Source organism: Python bivittatus, unplaced genomic scaffold (assembly GCF_059951505.1).
Source record: "Python bivittatus isolate LINGU-HERP-01145 unplaced genomic scaffold, Pbiv_v1 ctg000980_np1212, whole genome shotgun sequence".
NCBI lineage: Eukaryota > Metazoa > Chordata > Lepidosauria > Squamata > Pythonidae > Python > Python bivittatus.
Genome location: NW_028277125.1, coordinates 126,512 through 140,222, shown reverse-complemented (window position 1 = coordinate 140,222; position 13,711 = coordinate 126,512). Strand labels below are relative to the sequence as shown.

Sequence of the window (13,711 nt, the reverse complement as noted above, 5' to 3'; positions counted from 1 at the left end):
TTGAGCCTTACACTCTTCTGGAGGCAGTTGTTAAAAAGACCCATTAAACATTGTCCAGTACCCAGTAATAGGATTACAGCGGCCAGAAGAGCTAGGCACCCTAAGGCTAAATTTCTCAACCACCCAGATTCAGGCAACCAAGAGGCAAGCCAGTTCCAAAATTGCTGGGGGCTTGTTCAGTGATATGTTTTGCCAGATCCTTTAAATCCTGCACAGTGGCTTCAACTGTCTGTCGGGTTAAAGCAACACGTATCTGGAATTCCTCGCACCCATGGGCCATTTTGAATAGCACAAAGCCAATGGCCTATCTATTTTGTAAGACTGCTGTTCTTAATCGTTCCTGCTCTTCATTTAGGAGAGCTAGAGCATTTGAAGATTTGTTCATGCTTTTTATAACTAAACAAGCCAATTTTCTGAGAAAGAGGAAAGAAGCGTATTTAAAGACCTAACATAGGGCCGAGGGCACTTTTCTTGCCGGTTTCAGCCCGACTCCTGAAAGCCTGTGATTTTAAAAACCAAGCAAGTTTTGTTTATATACGTATATGTATATATGCCCTAAAAGTAGGAGAGAAAGTGCCAAATTGTAACTCTGCTGTTTCTCCAAGGCATCAGCTGGCCAGAAAAGGGCGCCTCCTCCCCAGGGAATGGTCGCGCTTTGCCCGGAAGGCCGAAGCCGCGAGGGGGCGACTCTGGGGGCTGGGAGCGTCCCGGGGAAGCGAGGAGCCGGTCGCCGCGGGCTCCTCGCTGGCGCCGCCGGAGAGCAGTCCGGCCTCGGGGCGTGCGGGGCGTGCGGTGGCCCCGGGGCCCAGGGAGGGAGCTTGCCTCCCCAGGCCCGTCTGCGAGCGAGCGAGCCGCTGCGGGCTCTGGACAGCAGCCCGGCGTGCATGGGAGCGACGGCTCGATGTCGTCTGTGTATCTTGACCGTGTTTAACTCCAGCGACGTGGTCGGGGGGTCGTGCGCCACCGGGGGCTGCGCGATCGGAGCGACTTGCTTTCGGAGACGGGGCGGCTGAAAGGGGGCCAAGCGGGGATCCCTTTAAGTGGGGGCGGGCCCTTCGGGGGGAGGAGCCGCGGCGCGGGAGGCGGACGCCGCCGCAGCGCTCGCCAGGGGAGCCTCCCGGGTCAGGGGCGGTGCGCCGGCGGAACGCGGGCGTCGGGCGGTGGGCCGCTGCGTTGGGAGAGCGCTGCTCCCGCGAAAGCCGCGCGATGCAGGCCCGGCCGCCGCTGCACAGCGGGTACTTCCACCCGGTGCTTCGCTCGTGGCAGGCGACGGCCGCTGCCCTCGACGCGCGGCATCTCGTCTACCCGGTCTTCGTCTCGTAAGTGGCTCCGCGAAGCGCAGAGGAGGGTCGTGGAAGGGGGAGCGGCGCGGTGCGGCGCGGCGCGGCGGCCGCGATGGCGGTGGCGGCTTCAGCTGCAGCGCCCCTCGGCTTCCGCGTGAGCTGCCGAGATCTTGCGGGCGCCGAGCCAGAACGGGCCCCTCGGCGCCGGGGCGCGCGGCTCCCCTCCCCTCCCCTGCCCCGGGGCCCGCAGGGGCGGCGCGGCGCCTTGGTCGTCGGAGGGGCTCCTCCGCGGGCCCAGCCCCCGATGGCCGGGCTGTCCGGAAGCTGGAGAGGCCGCCTCCGCTCCTGACGGCACCTCCCCTATCTGGCCCTTTCAGGGACACCCCGGATGCGGTGGAGCCGATCGCCAGCCTGCCTGGCCAAGCTCGGTAAGCGACGGCGCTTCGGCCGGGGGGGTGTCTTGGGTCGCCGGGCCTCGCGCTTCCTATGCGGGTGGGCGGCCGCCCTCCGGCAGACTGGCCGCGGAGCTTCTGGCCAGCTTCAGCCCGACTGCAAAGGCTGGGGGGCGAGGCCCGTCCCGTCCCGTCCAGCTGCCCCGGTCATCGCCCAGACTCTGTCGCCTAAGGCTCGGCTGTACTCCCTCCTGAAGAGGACTCCCGCCCCGCATGCGGCAGCCAGATGCAAAATTGAAACGTTCCTCCCGTGCTTCCTGATTTTTCTGCATTAATGTAGTGCATAGGAAGTTACTTACCCACTTCCTGGGAACACATAATGCGAGTTCTTAAGGTGACTTGAGTACTGGGTAAAGTCGGAGAGTGTCCTTGGGGGTGCCTGCTGAGAAAGGGGAATATAAGGCAGAAGGAGACAGTACTGGGATTTGGGGTCTGGAGGATGGGCAGAAGAAGGCAGGAAAGTCCTGGGTGGGAAGTAGAGGAGCGAAATGTATTTTCCTAATCTCCTCCCTTGACTTTTCCTGCTCAGAATCGCCCCATAAAGCTGCTGCTTTTGGGGGAGAAAAAAAGGAGTAACACAAAAATGCATTTAAACCCGCTATGAGCTGGTGTGCGTGCGCCCTTTTGCCTGGACCCTGTGGGTGGCCTGGGAGATAAAGGGTTTTGGAGTGGCTCTTCCCTCCTCTGGGAAAAGCTCTTCTAGTCGGCTGCCCTTTGGAGATAATGTCTCTGTGGAAACCCCAGCCTAGCCCTGGGGGAGATGGCAGGGTGTGCCTGTTACTCCCTTGGCCTGCTTGTGCAAGAAACACATGCGTGTGCCAGTATTCAGAGAGGTCTCCCATCCTCTTCCTGCTGCTGCTGCTGCTGATTAAGGCTTTCTTAAGAATTGAGGCCCTGCAGACTGCTTCTCTGCTTGTAAAATAAAGTGACCAACCACATTAGATTGCTGCAAGTAGCATTTCTGAAAGCAGCAAGAGCCATGTGAAAAGCAAAATTGGCTTGCTAAATTTTAAATTACCAGAAATCTCAAAGGAACTGGAGCGGGGTAGATTCTGCTCTGTATATCACGTTCCTTGTTTTTCTTTAATGCTGGGGAACCTATGGAGGAGAGCTGGAGAGCTGGAGTTGGCCAACGAGCCTGTAATGCTCCCCAGAGTCTTCTTGGGTCTCTGGAAGAGCAGGGATGCAGCAAAGGCACCGTGCCCCTTGCCATTCTTGTACCGGCATGTCCTACGCAATCCCAGGGCCCAACACCCCTCGGCTTGGTGGGCACTTGGGTCTTCTGGGTCTGCCTCCCCTTCTGTTACGTGCCCCTGCTCAACTCACAACTGACTCCTCCCCTCCCCCCCCAGATATGGTGTCAAGAAGCTGGAGGAGCTGCTGGCCCCGCTGGTGGGCGACGGGCTGAAGTGCGTGCTGATATTTGGCGTCCCAAGCCGGGCCACGAAGGTGCGACACCAAGCTGGGTTTCAGCCGTGGGTGGAGCCCGGGGCTGCTGAGCAGAGGGCCTCGCTTCTAAGCTCAGCCTCTGCAAGGCGGGCAGGAGGGCAGTAGCTTCTCCCTCTGCTCCGCAGGACGAGCGTGGCTCTGCAGCCGATGCCAAGGACACGCCCGTTATCCAGGCCATACAGACAATCCGCTCTTTGTTCCCCGGGCTGCTGATTGCGTGTGATGTCTGCCTGTGCCCTTACACCTCGCATGGGCACTGTGGTGAGTGCTGCTGTGCTTGAAGCCCCTAAAGCAGGTCAGAAAGCTGTGAGGGTCATGTAATGCAAATGCCCTTCTTGCCTACGAGGCCTAAGTAGGCCTAGTGGAGCCTCATTGAGGGACGGTGCACTAATGTTCTGTTCTCCCTTCGTTCTCCCATGCACAAGCTTCTAGGTTTCACCCCCAGCTATTATTACAGTCATTTTTGTTATTAGATTTTTATCCAACTGTTTGTATATATTCATTCATTCAACTCAAGGCGGCTAATGTACGTAATACTCCTGCCACCTATTTTCCCCACAACGGCAACCCGGTGGGGTGGGGTGGGCTGAGAGAGTGTGACTGGCCCAAAGTCACCCAGCCAGCTTTCATGCCTAAGGGAGGTCTAGAACTCCCAGTCTCCCAATTTCTAGGCTGGCAACTTAACCATTACACCAAACTGGCTCTCATTTTTACTGCCTTACGGACTAGAAGCTTGATTTTCAGATGCCCAATGGCCTAATAACAGTCATGTGTGTTTCTGGGAGAAGTAGGCACCTTTCCCAGGAAGAAAGGGAGGAGTAGCTCTTTCTTTACCTTGCAGGCCTCCTCCGGCAAGACGGTACCCTCCAGAATGAGGTGAGCTGCCAGAGGCTCGCTGAGGTGGCCCTGGCCTACGCCAAGGCAGGTGAGACTCTCCGGCTCTTTGCCGCGCTGCACTTTTGGAGCAGCTGCTGGGAGTAAGCCGGGGTGGGCAGACCTGCACCGGTGGCTGCTTCCCTGGGGTGGGGACTGGCCTCTGCCAGCCATGAGGCCCCCATCCCCGGGAAGACCCTTGGCCTTGCTTCTCCCCAGTTGCGGGGCTGCTCCCTTGCATTGTGCAGTTGAGAGGGAGGAACCCGGCTGGAGAAGCCACCACCACCCGTTCATGCCTCCTGTCCCCTCGCTTAGGCTGCCACATCGTGGCCCCCTCAGATATGATGGACGGGCGCATCCGTGCGATCAAGGAGGCCTTGCTTGCGAATGACCTGGGCAATAAGGTGGGTGTGAGGGGCTGGGGGGCCCCGAGCAAGCGTGGCCAGGCCTCGCAGAGGGACCTGTTTCCTTTCGCAGATCCAAGCATCCAGGCGAGCCGCTGAGACATGCGGATCTTGGGTCCTGAGGTCCAGGAGCCGGGCCGTTTTCCGAGACTCCGAGAGTCCAGCTGTCCGGGCTCTGAGCAGCTGCGGGGGAGGGGGCCGAAGAGCTCTGGGGGGGCTGAGGGAGCCGGCGGGAGCGAGTCTGGCCCGGGGTGACAGCCGCCCTGTTGTCTCTGCAGGTGTCAGTCCTGAGCTACAGCGCCAAATTTGCGTCCTGCTTCTACGGCCCTTTCAGGTGAGGGGGGCCGGGGCCGTTTCTGCCCTCCTGCTGGGCCGGGGGAGGGATCCCCGTGGCCAAAGGCGCAGCGGCCTCCCCGGCCCCGGCTCTTTCCCACAGCTGGGACGAGGGAAGGGCCGGCCGGCTGAGTTTTGAGGCTGCTGTCAAGGCCTCGGCAGGGCCCCTTTGGCGTCTGGGGGGCGAAGGGAAGACAGCTCCGTTTCCTTCTGCTTTGGGCAGAGACGCGGCCTTGTCCAAGCCCGCCTTCGGGGACCGGCGGTGTTACCAGCTTCCTCCGGGATCTCGAGGGTTGGCTCTGCGGGCAGCGGTGAGTGGCCCTGGGGGATGCCGGCTGGGCTTGTGGAGAAAACGGGCCCTGGGAGGGCTGCTTCTCACCCCCCGGATGTTCTCCACAAGCATTCCCTTCTCGGGACACGTTTAGTGGGGTCCGGCTAGACTGTCTTCTTGCCCCCCATCAGGCAGGGCTCTGTAGGCCTCTTGGCATCACGCGGAAGGGCAGTGGTGCCCTCCAACCTCGCGGCAGCGCCTGGTAATGCTCTGCCAGACCTTTCCAAATGCCAGCTTTGCCCTGGCCTCTTCTGGGAGGAAGGAGAAGCCTTGTCTTCTAACGCATTTTCTGCTCAGGGGTTCTTGTTTTATGCTTCCCTTTTCAGTTTAACTCTCCCTCTGTACGTTTTACTTTTAAAACCATTTCTAATTTATCTCTGGGATGACCTACTTTGAGAAGGCAAAACAAAAACTCCAGGGTGAGGAGCAGTCTACCGCTGTCAGTTGTGGCAGAGATGACGGCTGTCTTTGCCCCGTGCTTATGGACTCCCTGGCCCCTGAGGTGAAGGGAGGTTGGGCTGGTGGGCCCTGTTGGTGAGCTTCCATAAGAGCCTTACACAAGGCAGACTGTCTCCTGCGAGGGACTGGGTGAAGGTCTGTTTACAGATCGTGTCATGCTGAGAAAAGTAAACACCTTAGCTCACTCCTCTCGTTACTGAAACAGGCTTCCGCCTTGTCTGAGAAAGTGTTTTAAAGTGCTTTTTCTGTTGGGGAAAGAGGACATCCCCTCCCCTCCCCTCCCCTCCCCAGGAAGAAGGAAATGCCACTGGACAGACCCAGTGGATGTGTTACCGATGTCCCCAGCAGCCGAGGGCAGAAAAGGAGGCAGGAGGGGGCGGACGTGCTGATGGCAAAGCCTGCGATGCCCTACCTTGACCTCGTGCGGGAAGCGAAGGACATGCAGGCCTTACGTGTGTGCGCACATGCAGCGGAGCCAGGCCAGGACTGTGGAGGTTCAGGAGCGTGCACGTTGTCTGTTCCTCCCGCCCCAGAGCAAGGGCCTCGGGTTCAGCTCCTGGCCTTCTGGCGAAGTGGCTCTGCTACACGTCCCCTCTAACCACCTCCCTCTGCTGTATTTCCCCCACTCCCAGGACCGGGATGTGCAGGAGGGGGCGGACGTGCTGATGGTAAAGCCTGGGATGCCCTACCTTGACCTCGTGCGGGAAGTGAAGGACAAAGTAAGCTGCCAGAGAGCGGGCAGTAGCTGGTGGGTGCAGAGGCCCACCTCCCCCTGCTGAGAAACATGGGTGTGTGTTTCCCCAGCATCCCAGCCACCCCCTGGCTGTCTACCATGTCTCCGGAGAGTTCGCCATGCTGTGGCATGGAGCGCAGGCCGGGGCCTTTGACCTGAAGGCGGCAGTGATGGAGGCCATGGCCGGGTTCAGGAGAGCAGGTGAGCGAGCGAGGGAGGAGGAGAGGCCGGGGCTGGCCCTGCCAGTGCAGCTGGTGTTGCTCCTTGAATTCCCTTCTGAAGCGGGGGCGAAACAGTGGAGGACCGAAGGGGGACAGCTGGAGGGTCGGCCCCGTGACAGCTCCGTCCAAAGCCAGGGACGGTGAAGGTGGGAGGGGAGGAAGGGAGAGAGGAAGGTGTGGAGACCAGGAGGGCCGGAGGACACGTTGGATTCCTGGGAGATAAGGCCAATGGGCTGCCTTGCCCGGTGGGGAGTGGTCCTTCGCTGGAGGTATTCCACAGAGGCTGGGATCCTGCCCTGGTGAATCTGCTTCCAGCCTGGTTTCTTCGGTGGCTCCACAATGAGAGCTTTCATTAAGGGAAGAGTTTTGTGCCATTTCATTTTGGAAATGCTTCTCTTACAGGAGCAGATATCATCATCACCTACTACGTGCCTCAGCTGCTGCAGTGGCTGAAAGAAGAGCAGGTGTGAAGGCGGCCCCCTTTCCTTGCTGCCCAGACGGAAACGCGGAACAAGTTGGAAAAGACCGGGGGGGGGGGCTGAAGGCGGGAACCTAGGGACTCTTTTCCAGCTTTGGAAGATTTTGCTTCAAGCTTCGCACAGCACTCCCTTAAAAGCCCCTGATAAATTAAAGGAATTTGGCCACTTCAAGTGATGCTGTAACAGAATTTCCAGGCCCCTGCTGATATGCTTTCTTTTAAAAAACAAAACACAGTTCCCTTTTAAAATACTGCCAACAATGTACTGTTCCTTGCTCTGCCAGACTTTGGTCATGCTGGTTAGTTGCAGAATGTCCAGAGATGCGTATGGACCGAAAGGCAAAGCCCTTCCCTCAGGGAACAATTAGCCTGAGAACTGCCCTGTAATTGCAGAGGGCCTTGTGAGCTACCAAAAGCCCATCCTCAGCCAAAAAGAAGAAAGCCAAAACACCCTGTTTCTTTTAATTGGTAACGTCTTAAGCGGCCTGGTATCCGCCCCCAAGGGGGCTCATTTCCTAGGATGTAGGTGCCTGAGATGCAGAAATTCATCTGGATTTTTAATTTGAGGTTTGCTTTTCAACTCCACTTGAGCAGAACTGTCTTTTAAAGGAACAGTCTTGTAATGCACTTCTCTTACTGGACAGGAGTAGAAAAGGAGTTGCTCGATCCACATGGCCTGGAGAGGAAGGAAAGAGTGCTGCCTCCTCCCGTCCTCACCAAGCTTGTTTGTCGACATCCGGGACGGTTGGTTGAACTGGGCTTGGACAGGCGAGAAACGGAAGACCTCAGTGGCGTCGTACATCCCGCTAGCCTATAACGCGTGGCATTTGGCTTTGGCTTAGCGTGAGGTGCGAACCAGGCCACTGTGGCTGGTTCAGCAAACTCTGGATAATTCCAGCTGTGAACCCTGCTCTGCTCTTCTGTTCACGCAAGCTGCTGCTCTTGCCGCTGCTAGGCCACGGTTCTCCCTCAGTGCGAGGCACCTCTCCCCAGCCACATGGGCACTGGCAGCCAAGCGTCTTCCGCCATCTGGAAGGCAAGCTTGATGCTGCTGTGCCTGTTTGCCCCCTCGGCAGGTGGGTTCTTTTGCTCTGCTTTGTCCAACCAATCTTCTCCAACCTATCTATAACAATAAGTTATAATTGTCCTCCTGCCTTCTCTGTAATGCTGTGTGGAAGTTGGTGGGAAGTAAAAATCAAGTATTTACTCAGAGAAAAATACAGGCAATCCTTGCTTAATGATCATTTGTTTAGTGACCATTTGAAATTACGACAGCTGAAAAAATGGACTTACGATCCGTGCCCGAAATTACAGCTGTTGCAGTGGCCCCGCAGTCATGTGACCAAAATTTGGGCGCTTGGCAGCCCACCCGCACTTACGACTACAGGAGGCACTGCAGCTCCCCCCACCCACCTATCTTTCCCCCGATCTATGCCCTTTTGGCCACCATGCACAGTGGCACTGGGCGCCACCGCTGCCACCACCATCCCAGGTCTCTACTTCAGCCCCAGTGCCGCCGCTGAGAAATACTGCCTCAAGTCCCACACTGCAGCCAACCACTCCAGCACCATTGCGCAAAGCCCCAGTTGCCCCTGCCACCCCTGCCGTGCCCAGTTGATCTTTGCCATTTTCCTCCTGCTGCTGACCTGCCTGACCCTGCTGTACACGAGGCAGCTGCTGGCCGCACCAGGCCTTCTTCTCAAGGCCACTCGTGCCGTTCCTTCTCCAAATAGCGCACCCGTCCTTATGAGACCTGGGGAAGACCAGGAGGTTTCTGTAGGATTGCAAGAACAGGCGACTGGGAGGGCCGGGACTGCAGCGGCTAAGCTCGGCACCGGAATTCCCATCGCTAAAAGATGCAGGCACGCGATTCGCTTAATGACCGCGGTACTTAGCGAGGGAAATTCCAGTCCCAACTGTGGTGGCTAAGCGAGGGCTGCTGTAACTACTATACACGTAGGTAGCGATCCGTCGCTGGTGCAGCTGCAGGCGGCGAGGTTGCCGCTCGCTGCGCGCAGGTGCAGCACGTGGAGGTGGGAACGCCGGGCGGCTGGAGGGGTCTGAAAGGGGAGAGGAGCGGTCCTCTTCAGGGGCGGAAGCGGCGTCGGCGTCCCTGCCCGCTCCGCAGCCCCAGAGCCCGGCGGAGGGCTAAGTCCGCGGCAGGCCCGACTCGCGAGAGGCTGGCCGAAGGCGATCCAGGGCGGCCCGGGCGGCCTGCTTGCTGCTTTTCCGGCCGGGACGTCGGCCCAGGAAGCTGCCCGGTTCGCGGGCCCGGCTTCCCAGCCCAGCGAAGCACGCAGCGCGCGGCCTCTCTAGCGGCCTTATTCTGCGGAGCGAGGGGCACTCGGGGAGGCTTCCGACCCACGCCAACCGTCGGCCTTTCACGCGGCCGCAGCCAGACGAGCGCGGCATCGCGGGGCGCCGGCGCGGGCAACTCCAGCGCTCCCAGGAAGGCGGGTGCTGGGAACAGCGCGGGGCCGCCGGGCGCGGGAAGCGGAGGCGGCCCGGGCTCCGCCCCTTCAAGGTGACCCTGGGGGCGCCGCTGCGTCGGGGCGGGGGCTCGTCCGGCGGGGCTCGCTGTCGGTCCGGGCGCGAGACGGCCGGATGCCCTCGGCGCTGGGGCCTGGGCGGCGGCGGCAGCGGCCCACGCCGCCCACCCCCCCGAGCCGCGCTACCGTGATCCAGATCCGCGCCGACGCCGGGGGAGGGGTCTCGAAGGGCGCTGCCGGGGCCGAGGGGCGGAGGCCCGGAACCTCGAGCGGCCTCGCCGGACCCCTCCGGCGACCTCCGTGGGCGGGGGCTCTTCCCTGCCCGGTCGCTGCTGCCTGGCCCGGGCAGGCCCGCCGGCGGGGACCCGGCGCCTCTGGGCGGCCGCTCTGCCCGCCGCGTCTGAGCCTCGTCCTCGGAACAGCAGCTGGTCAGGTTTTATTGATTGATTGATTGATTGATTGATTTAGGTATCAGATTGGTCACCGCCCGTCTGGTTAAAAAGCGACTGGGCGGTTTACAGAGAAGATAAAATCAATCAAAATGCACCATAACAACAACCGTAATTAATTCGCGGGCCCGGCTTCCCAGCCCAGCAAAGCACGCAGCGCGCGGCCTCTTTAGCGGCCTTATTCTGCGGAGCGAGGGGCGCTCGGGGAGGCTTAATTAATTAATTAATTCCAGGGATGATGGGGACCGGCAAATAGCTCGGGGAGTGCCGTGAGGGCGCTTGTCACCCCCGGGACGGTCAGAGCTCCCGACGCCCCAGGCAAGCTGGCAGAGCCGGGGGGTGGGGGCCCACCGCACCCCTGGGGGGAGAATGCTCCAAAGGCAGGGGCCGCGGCAGAGAAGGCTTCTCTCCTGGGCTCCGCAGCCAACGTCCGCAGCGTGCCCTCCCTGCCCGACTGGGTGGGACGGGTCGATACAATGGGGTGAGACTCAGGGAACCCGGTCCCATGCCGTGTAGGGCTTTAAAGGTGAAAACCAACACCTTGAATTGGACCCAGAAGCAAACGGGGACCCAATGCAGCTCACGCAGCAAAGGGGTTACCTGTGCCATCCATGGGGCACCTAAAATTGCCCGTGCGGCTGCATTTTGAACCAGCTGAAGCTTCTGGATACCCTTCAAGGGTGGCCCCACGTAGAGCGCATTGCAGTAGTTTAACCGAGAGATGACCAGGGTATGAGTGACTGACCAGAGAGCCTCCTGATCCAAGAAAGGGCATAACTGGCGCATCACACAAAGGGGGGCAAAGGCCCTCCTGGCCACGACTGCCACCTGCTCCTTGAGCAGGAGTCATGAGGCCAGGAGGATTCCCATATTATGCTCCGGGTCTGTTTGGGGCAGCGCAACCCCGTCCAAAACCAAAGATGGTAAGGTCTTGGATACAGAGGGGCCTCCAATCTGCAGCCATTGTCTTACCAGAGTTCAGCTGAAACCTGTTGCGCCCCATCTGTGGGTCTGCCCCACAGCCTCCAGGCACTGTGGAAGGGTGGTTACGGCATCACTCAAGTCACCCGGGATGGAGATGTATAACTGGGTATCATCTGCATATTGATAATGCCTCATCCCATGGTGGCGGATGATCTCACCCAGCGGTTTCATGTAGATGTTGAAAAGGAGCGGAGAGCGGAGAACTGAACCCTGCGGCACCCCACAATGGAAGGGCCGTGGGCTGGACCTCTCACTCCTGATCAACACCGATTGGGATTGACCTCGGAGGAAGGAAGAGAACTAGTGCAAGACTGCACTGCCCGTTCCCAATTCCCTAAGTCCACCCAAAAGAATACCATGGTCGATGGTATCGAAAGCCGCTGAGAGGTCAAGAACGGCAAGGGTGGATGTGCTACCCCCATCCCGCTCCTGCCAGAGATCATCCATGAGTGCGACCCATGCCGTTTCCGTCCGGAATCCGGGCCTGAAACCCGACTGAAAAGGGTCCAGATAATCCGTTTCCTCCAGGATCCTCTGGAGCTGCAACACCGTCTGACTCCCAGCGGCTCCTAAGTTTGGGGTTTCATTTCAGTCAGGCAAAATCATTGAGGAAGAAGGAACGATGACCTGAATTGCACCCACCCCTCACTCCCCGTGTTCAGCAGCAGTCTACCTCTGAATAGCCCTTGGTTGGGGGCAACCAGCTGCTGGGCTGGTCTCTGCTCCGGCAGGGTGCATACAATCTAGAGAGGTGGTAGGGCCCAAAGCAGCTTCCCTTCGAGTGGAAGCTCATTTCTTCTGATACTACTGCTTGGTTGGTAGATTGCATGGTGCACCCTGACGCATGGAAACATACCAGCTTCACGCAGAGGGCGGGTGGCCTGAGCGTGAAGGAAGGAGGCAGAAGAGGAAATCAGGTTGGTTTGCAGCCCTGTGCTGCTCTTGCTGAAGCCTTCCCTTCCCTTCCGTCTTTGCAGGTTTTTGCCCAACTATCAAGTGTAGAAATGAAGCTGATTATCTTGAGGCTGAAGGGTTGCTGGGGGGCGGGAATCTGTTCTAAGGGGTTCTTAAAATGATCCCATGGCGAAGAGGTTGGGGCTCCCCATTTCTGAGAGCTATAAGTCCCATTCTGCTCAGAGGGCTGATTTCTGTAGGACTGGCCTATTAGAAACCGGCCCCATTCCAAAAGCCTTGCAGAACTGCTTCCTAGTCCGGAGTTTGCTAGATTTCTGGGCCAGGGAAAGGCCAGGAAATGTATAATTCTGGTTCTCTTTCTGCTTCATTGGTTTGTACTTTTAAAAATACTGCCCTGCTGTGAACGATCATCATGGTTTCTTTGGAATTTCTTTTGAAGAGGAGGATAACCACCAGCCTGGGTTTCTCCCTTGGGCCCTGGCCCTCGAGCGGTGTTCTGCCACCCTAAGACTATCCTCGTGTGAGACCAGCTTCTTCCCCTCCTTGAGAGTTCTGACTTCAGGGTGTTTCTGGGCTAAGTACGTGGGCGAAACTCGGCCTCCTTCCATTCGTGTAGAACTCCTGCCTGGAAAAGGGCAGCCGCTTCCTTAGCGCTTGCAGGGAAGCTGGCCTCCGTGGCCTGGTCAGGAGCTGCAACTCGCAATGACTCGTGAGACGGTTATCAACTCTGCTGAGCATGAAACGCTCAGTCCCTGAGAAAGCAGGGCAGGATGAGGCCAACTTTTCTCTTTGTTCTGGCTTCTTGTGACAGATGGTGCCGCAGGCAGACGCTATGCTGAGACTTCGGCTTTTGACCTGGGATGTCAAGGACACGCTGCTTCGGCTCCGTCTCCCTGTGGGCGAGAGCTACTCTGCCGAGGCCCAGGCCTTTGGCCTCCAGGTGCCGGCTGAGGTGCTCAACCGCTCGTTTTCCCAGGCCTACAAATCCCAGAACCAGCGTTTTCCCAACTATGGCCTGGGCCAGGGCCTCAGCTCCAAGCAGTGGTGGCTTGGGGTTGTCTTGGAGACCTTCCGACTTGCCGGAGTTCATGACAGCAGTGTTCTCCGGCTCGTTGCTGAAAAGCTCTACCGGGATTATAGCAGCCCTAAGAACTGGGAACTGCTCCCGGGTGCCAGTGAGACGCTCCGGTGGTGCCAGCAACTGGGTATCCCCATGGCAGTGGTCTCCAACTCTGACCGGAGGGTACAAGAGATTCTGAGCCAGTGCAACCTTCGGCAATACTTCCAATTCGTCTTGACCTCGGAAGAAGTGGGGTTTGCCAAGCCAGACAAGCGGATTTTTCTGAAAGCCCTCCACAGTGCGAAGGTGGAGCCCCAGCTGGCTGCTCACGTGGGGGACCATTACGTGAATGACTACCTGGCTGCAAGGAAGGCTGGACTGCACAGCTTCCTGTTTAAAATGGCTGAGGAGCCGATTGAGAGTGACATGGAGGTGCCAGAAAACCACCTCCTACCTTCACTTTCAGATCTACGGGGGCGGATAGAGAAAGGCTAAAGGAAGTGGCTGGATTTCAGCAGTTGTATCTAGGGGAGGAAAGAGCATTTTTAACAAATGTTAACATTAACCAAATTAAGTTCAATAAAACCTACATCCCTGCTTGTAAGAGTCTGCGGCATCACTGGCCCAGGTTTCTTGTCTTGAAGGGTGGGGTTGGGGCAAGACCAGAGAAATGGGCCTGCAAGTTTAACCAATATGGAATTATAACTACAGGCTGATAAGAAATTGCTTTGGGGAACCAAAGGAATTTTAACACATGCACATATGCACTTCTCCTCCACTCAATTTCTGCCAATGCAG

General features: G+C 58.4%; 2 protein-coding genes across 11 annotated transcripts; both read left to right on the top strand.

Moving 5' to 3' along the window:
- Positions 1 to 1,070: 1,070 nt before the first annotated feature.
- On the top strand, positions 1,071 to 7,205 carry LOC103050104 (delta-aminolevulinic acid dehydratase-like). 2 transcript variants are annotated; one of them, XM_088131826.1, is made up of 11 exons: positions 1,075 to 1,319; positions 1,661 to 1,711; positions 3,088 to 3,184; positions 3,310 to 3,445; positions 4,026 to 4,109; positions 4,373 to 4,461; positions 4,740 to 4,795; positions 5,018 to 5,105; positions 6,217 to 6,303; positions 6,389 to 6,518; positions 6,941 to 7,205. In XM_088131826.1, exons 1-11 carry the CDS (start codon positions 1,207 to 1,209, stop codon positions 7,006 to 7,008), a joined length of 999 nt encoding a protein of 332 aa, XP_087987952.1. In that variant the 5' UTR covers positions 1,075 to 1,206; the 3' UTR covers positions 7,009 to 7,205. The 2 variants fall into 2 exon arrangements, 1 of the variants encoding a protein (XP_087987952.1); XR_015794334.1 differs by lacking the exons at positions 6,389 to 6,518; positions 6,941 to 7,205 and having other exon boundaries at positions 1,071 to 1,319; positions 5,018 to 6,078.
- A 1,616-nt stretch (positions 7,206 to 8,821) lies between these two features.
- On the top strand, positions 8,822 to 13,519 carry HDHD3 (haloacid dehalogenase like hydrolase domain containing 3). 9 transcript variants are annotated; one of them, XM_088131819.1, is made up of 3 exons: positions 9,552 to 9,933; positions 11,761 to 11,855; positions 12,665 to 13,519. In XM_088131819.1, exons 1-3 carry the CDS (start codon positions 9,621 to 9,623, stop codon positions 13,406 to 13,408), a joined length of 1,152 nt encoding a protein of 383 aa, XP_087987945.1. In that variant the 5' UTR covers positions 9,552 to 9,620; the 3' UTR covers positions 13,409 to 13,519. The 9 variants fall into 9 exon arrangements, with proteins under 9 accessions (XP_087987951.1, XP_087987945.1, XP_087987946.1 ...); XM_088131821.1 differs by having other exon boundaries at positions 9,807 to 9,938; XM_088131825.1 differs by lacking the exons at positions 9,552 to 9,933; positions 11,761 to 11,855 and adding an exon at positions 8,822 to 9,540.
- Positions 13,520 to 13,711: the final 192 nt, after the last annotated feature.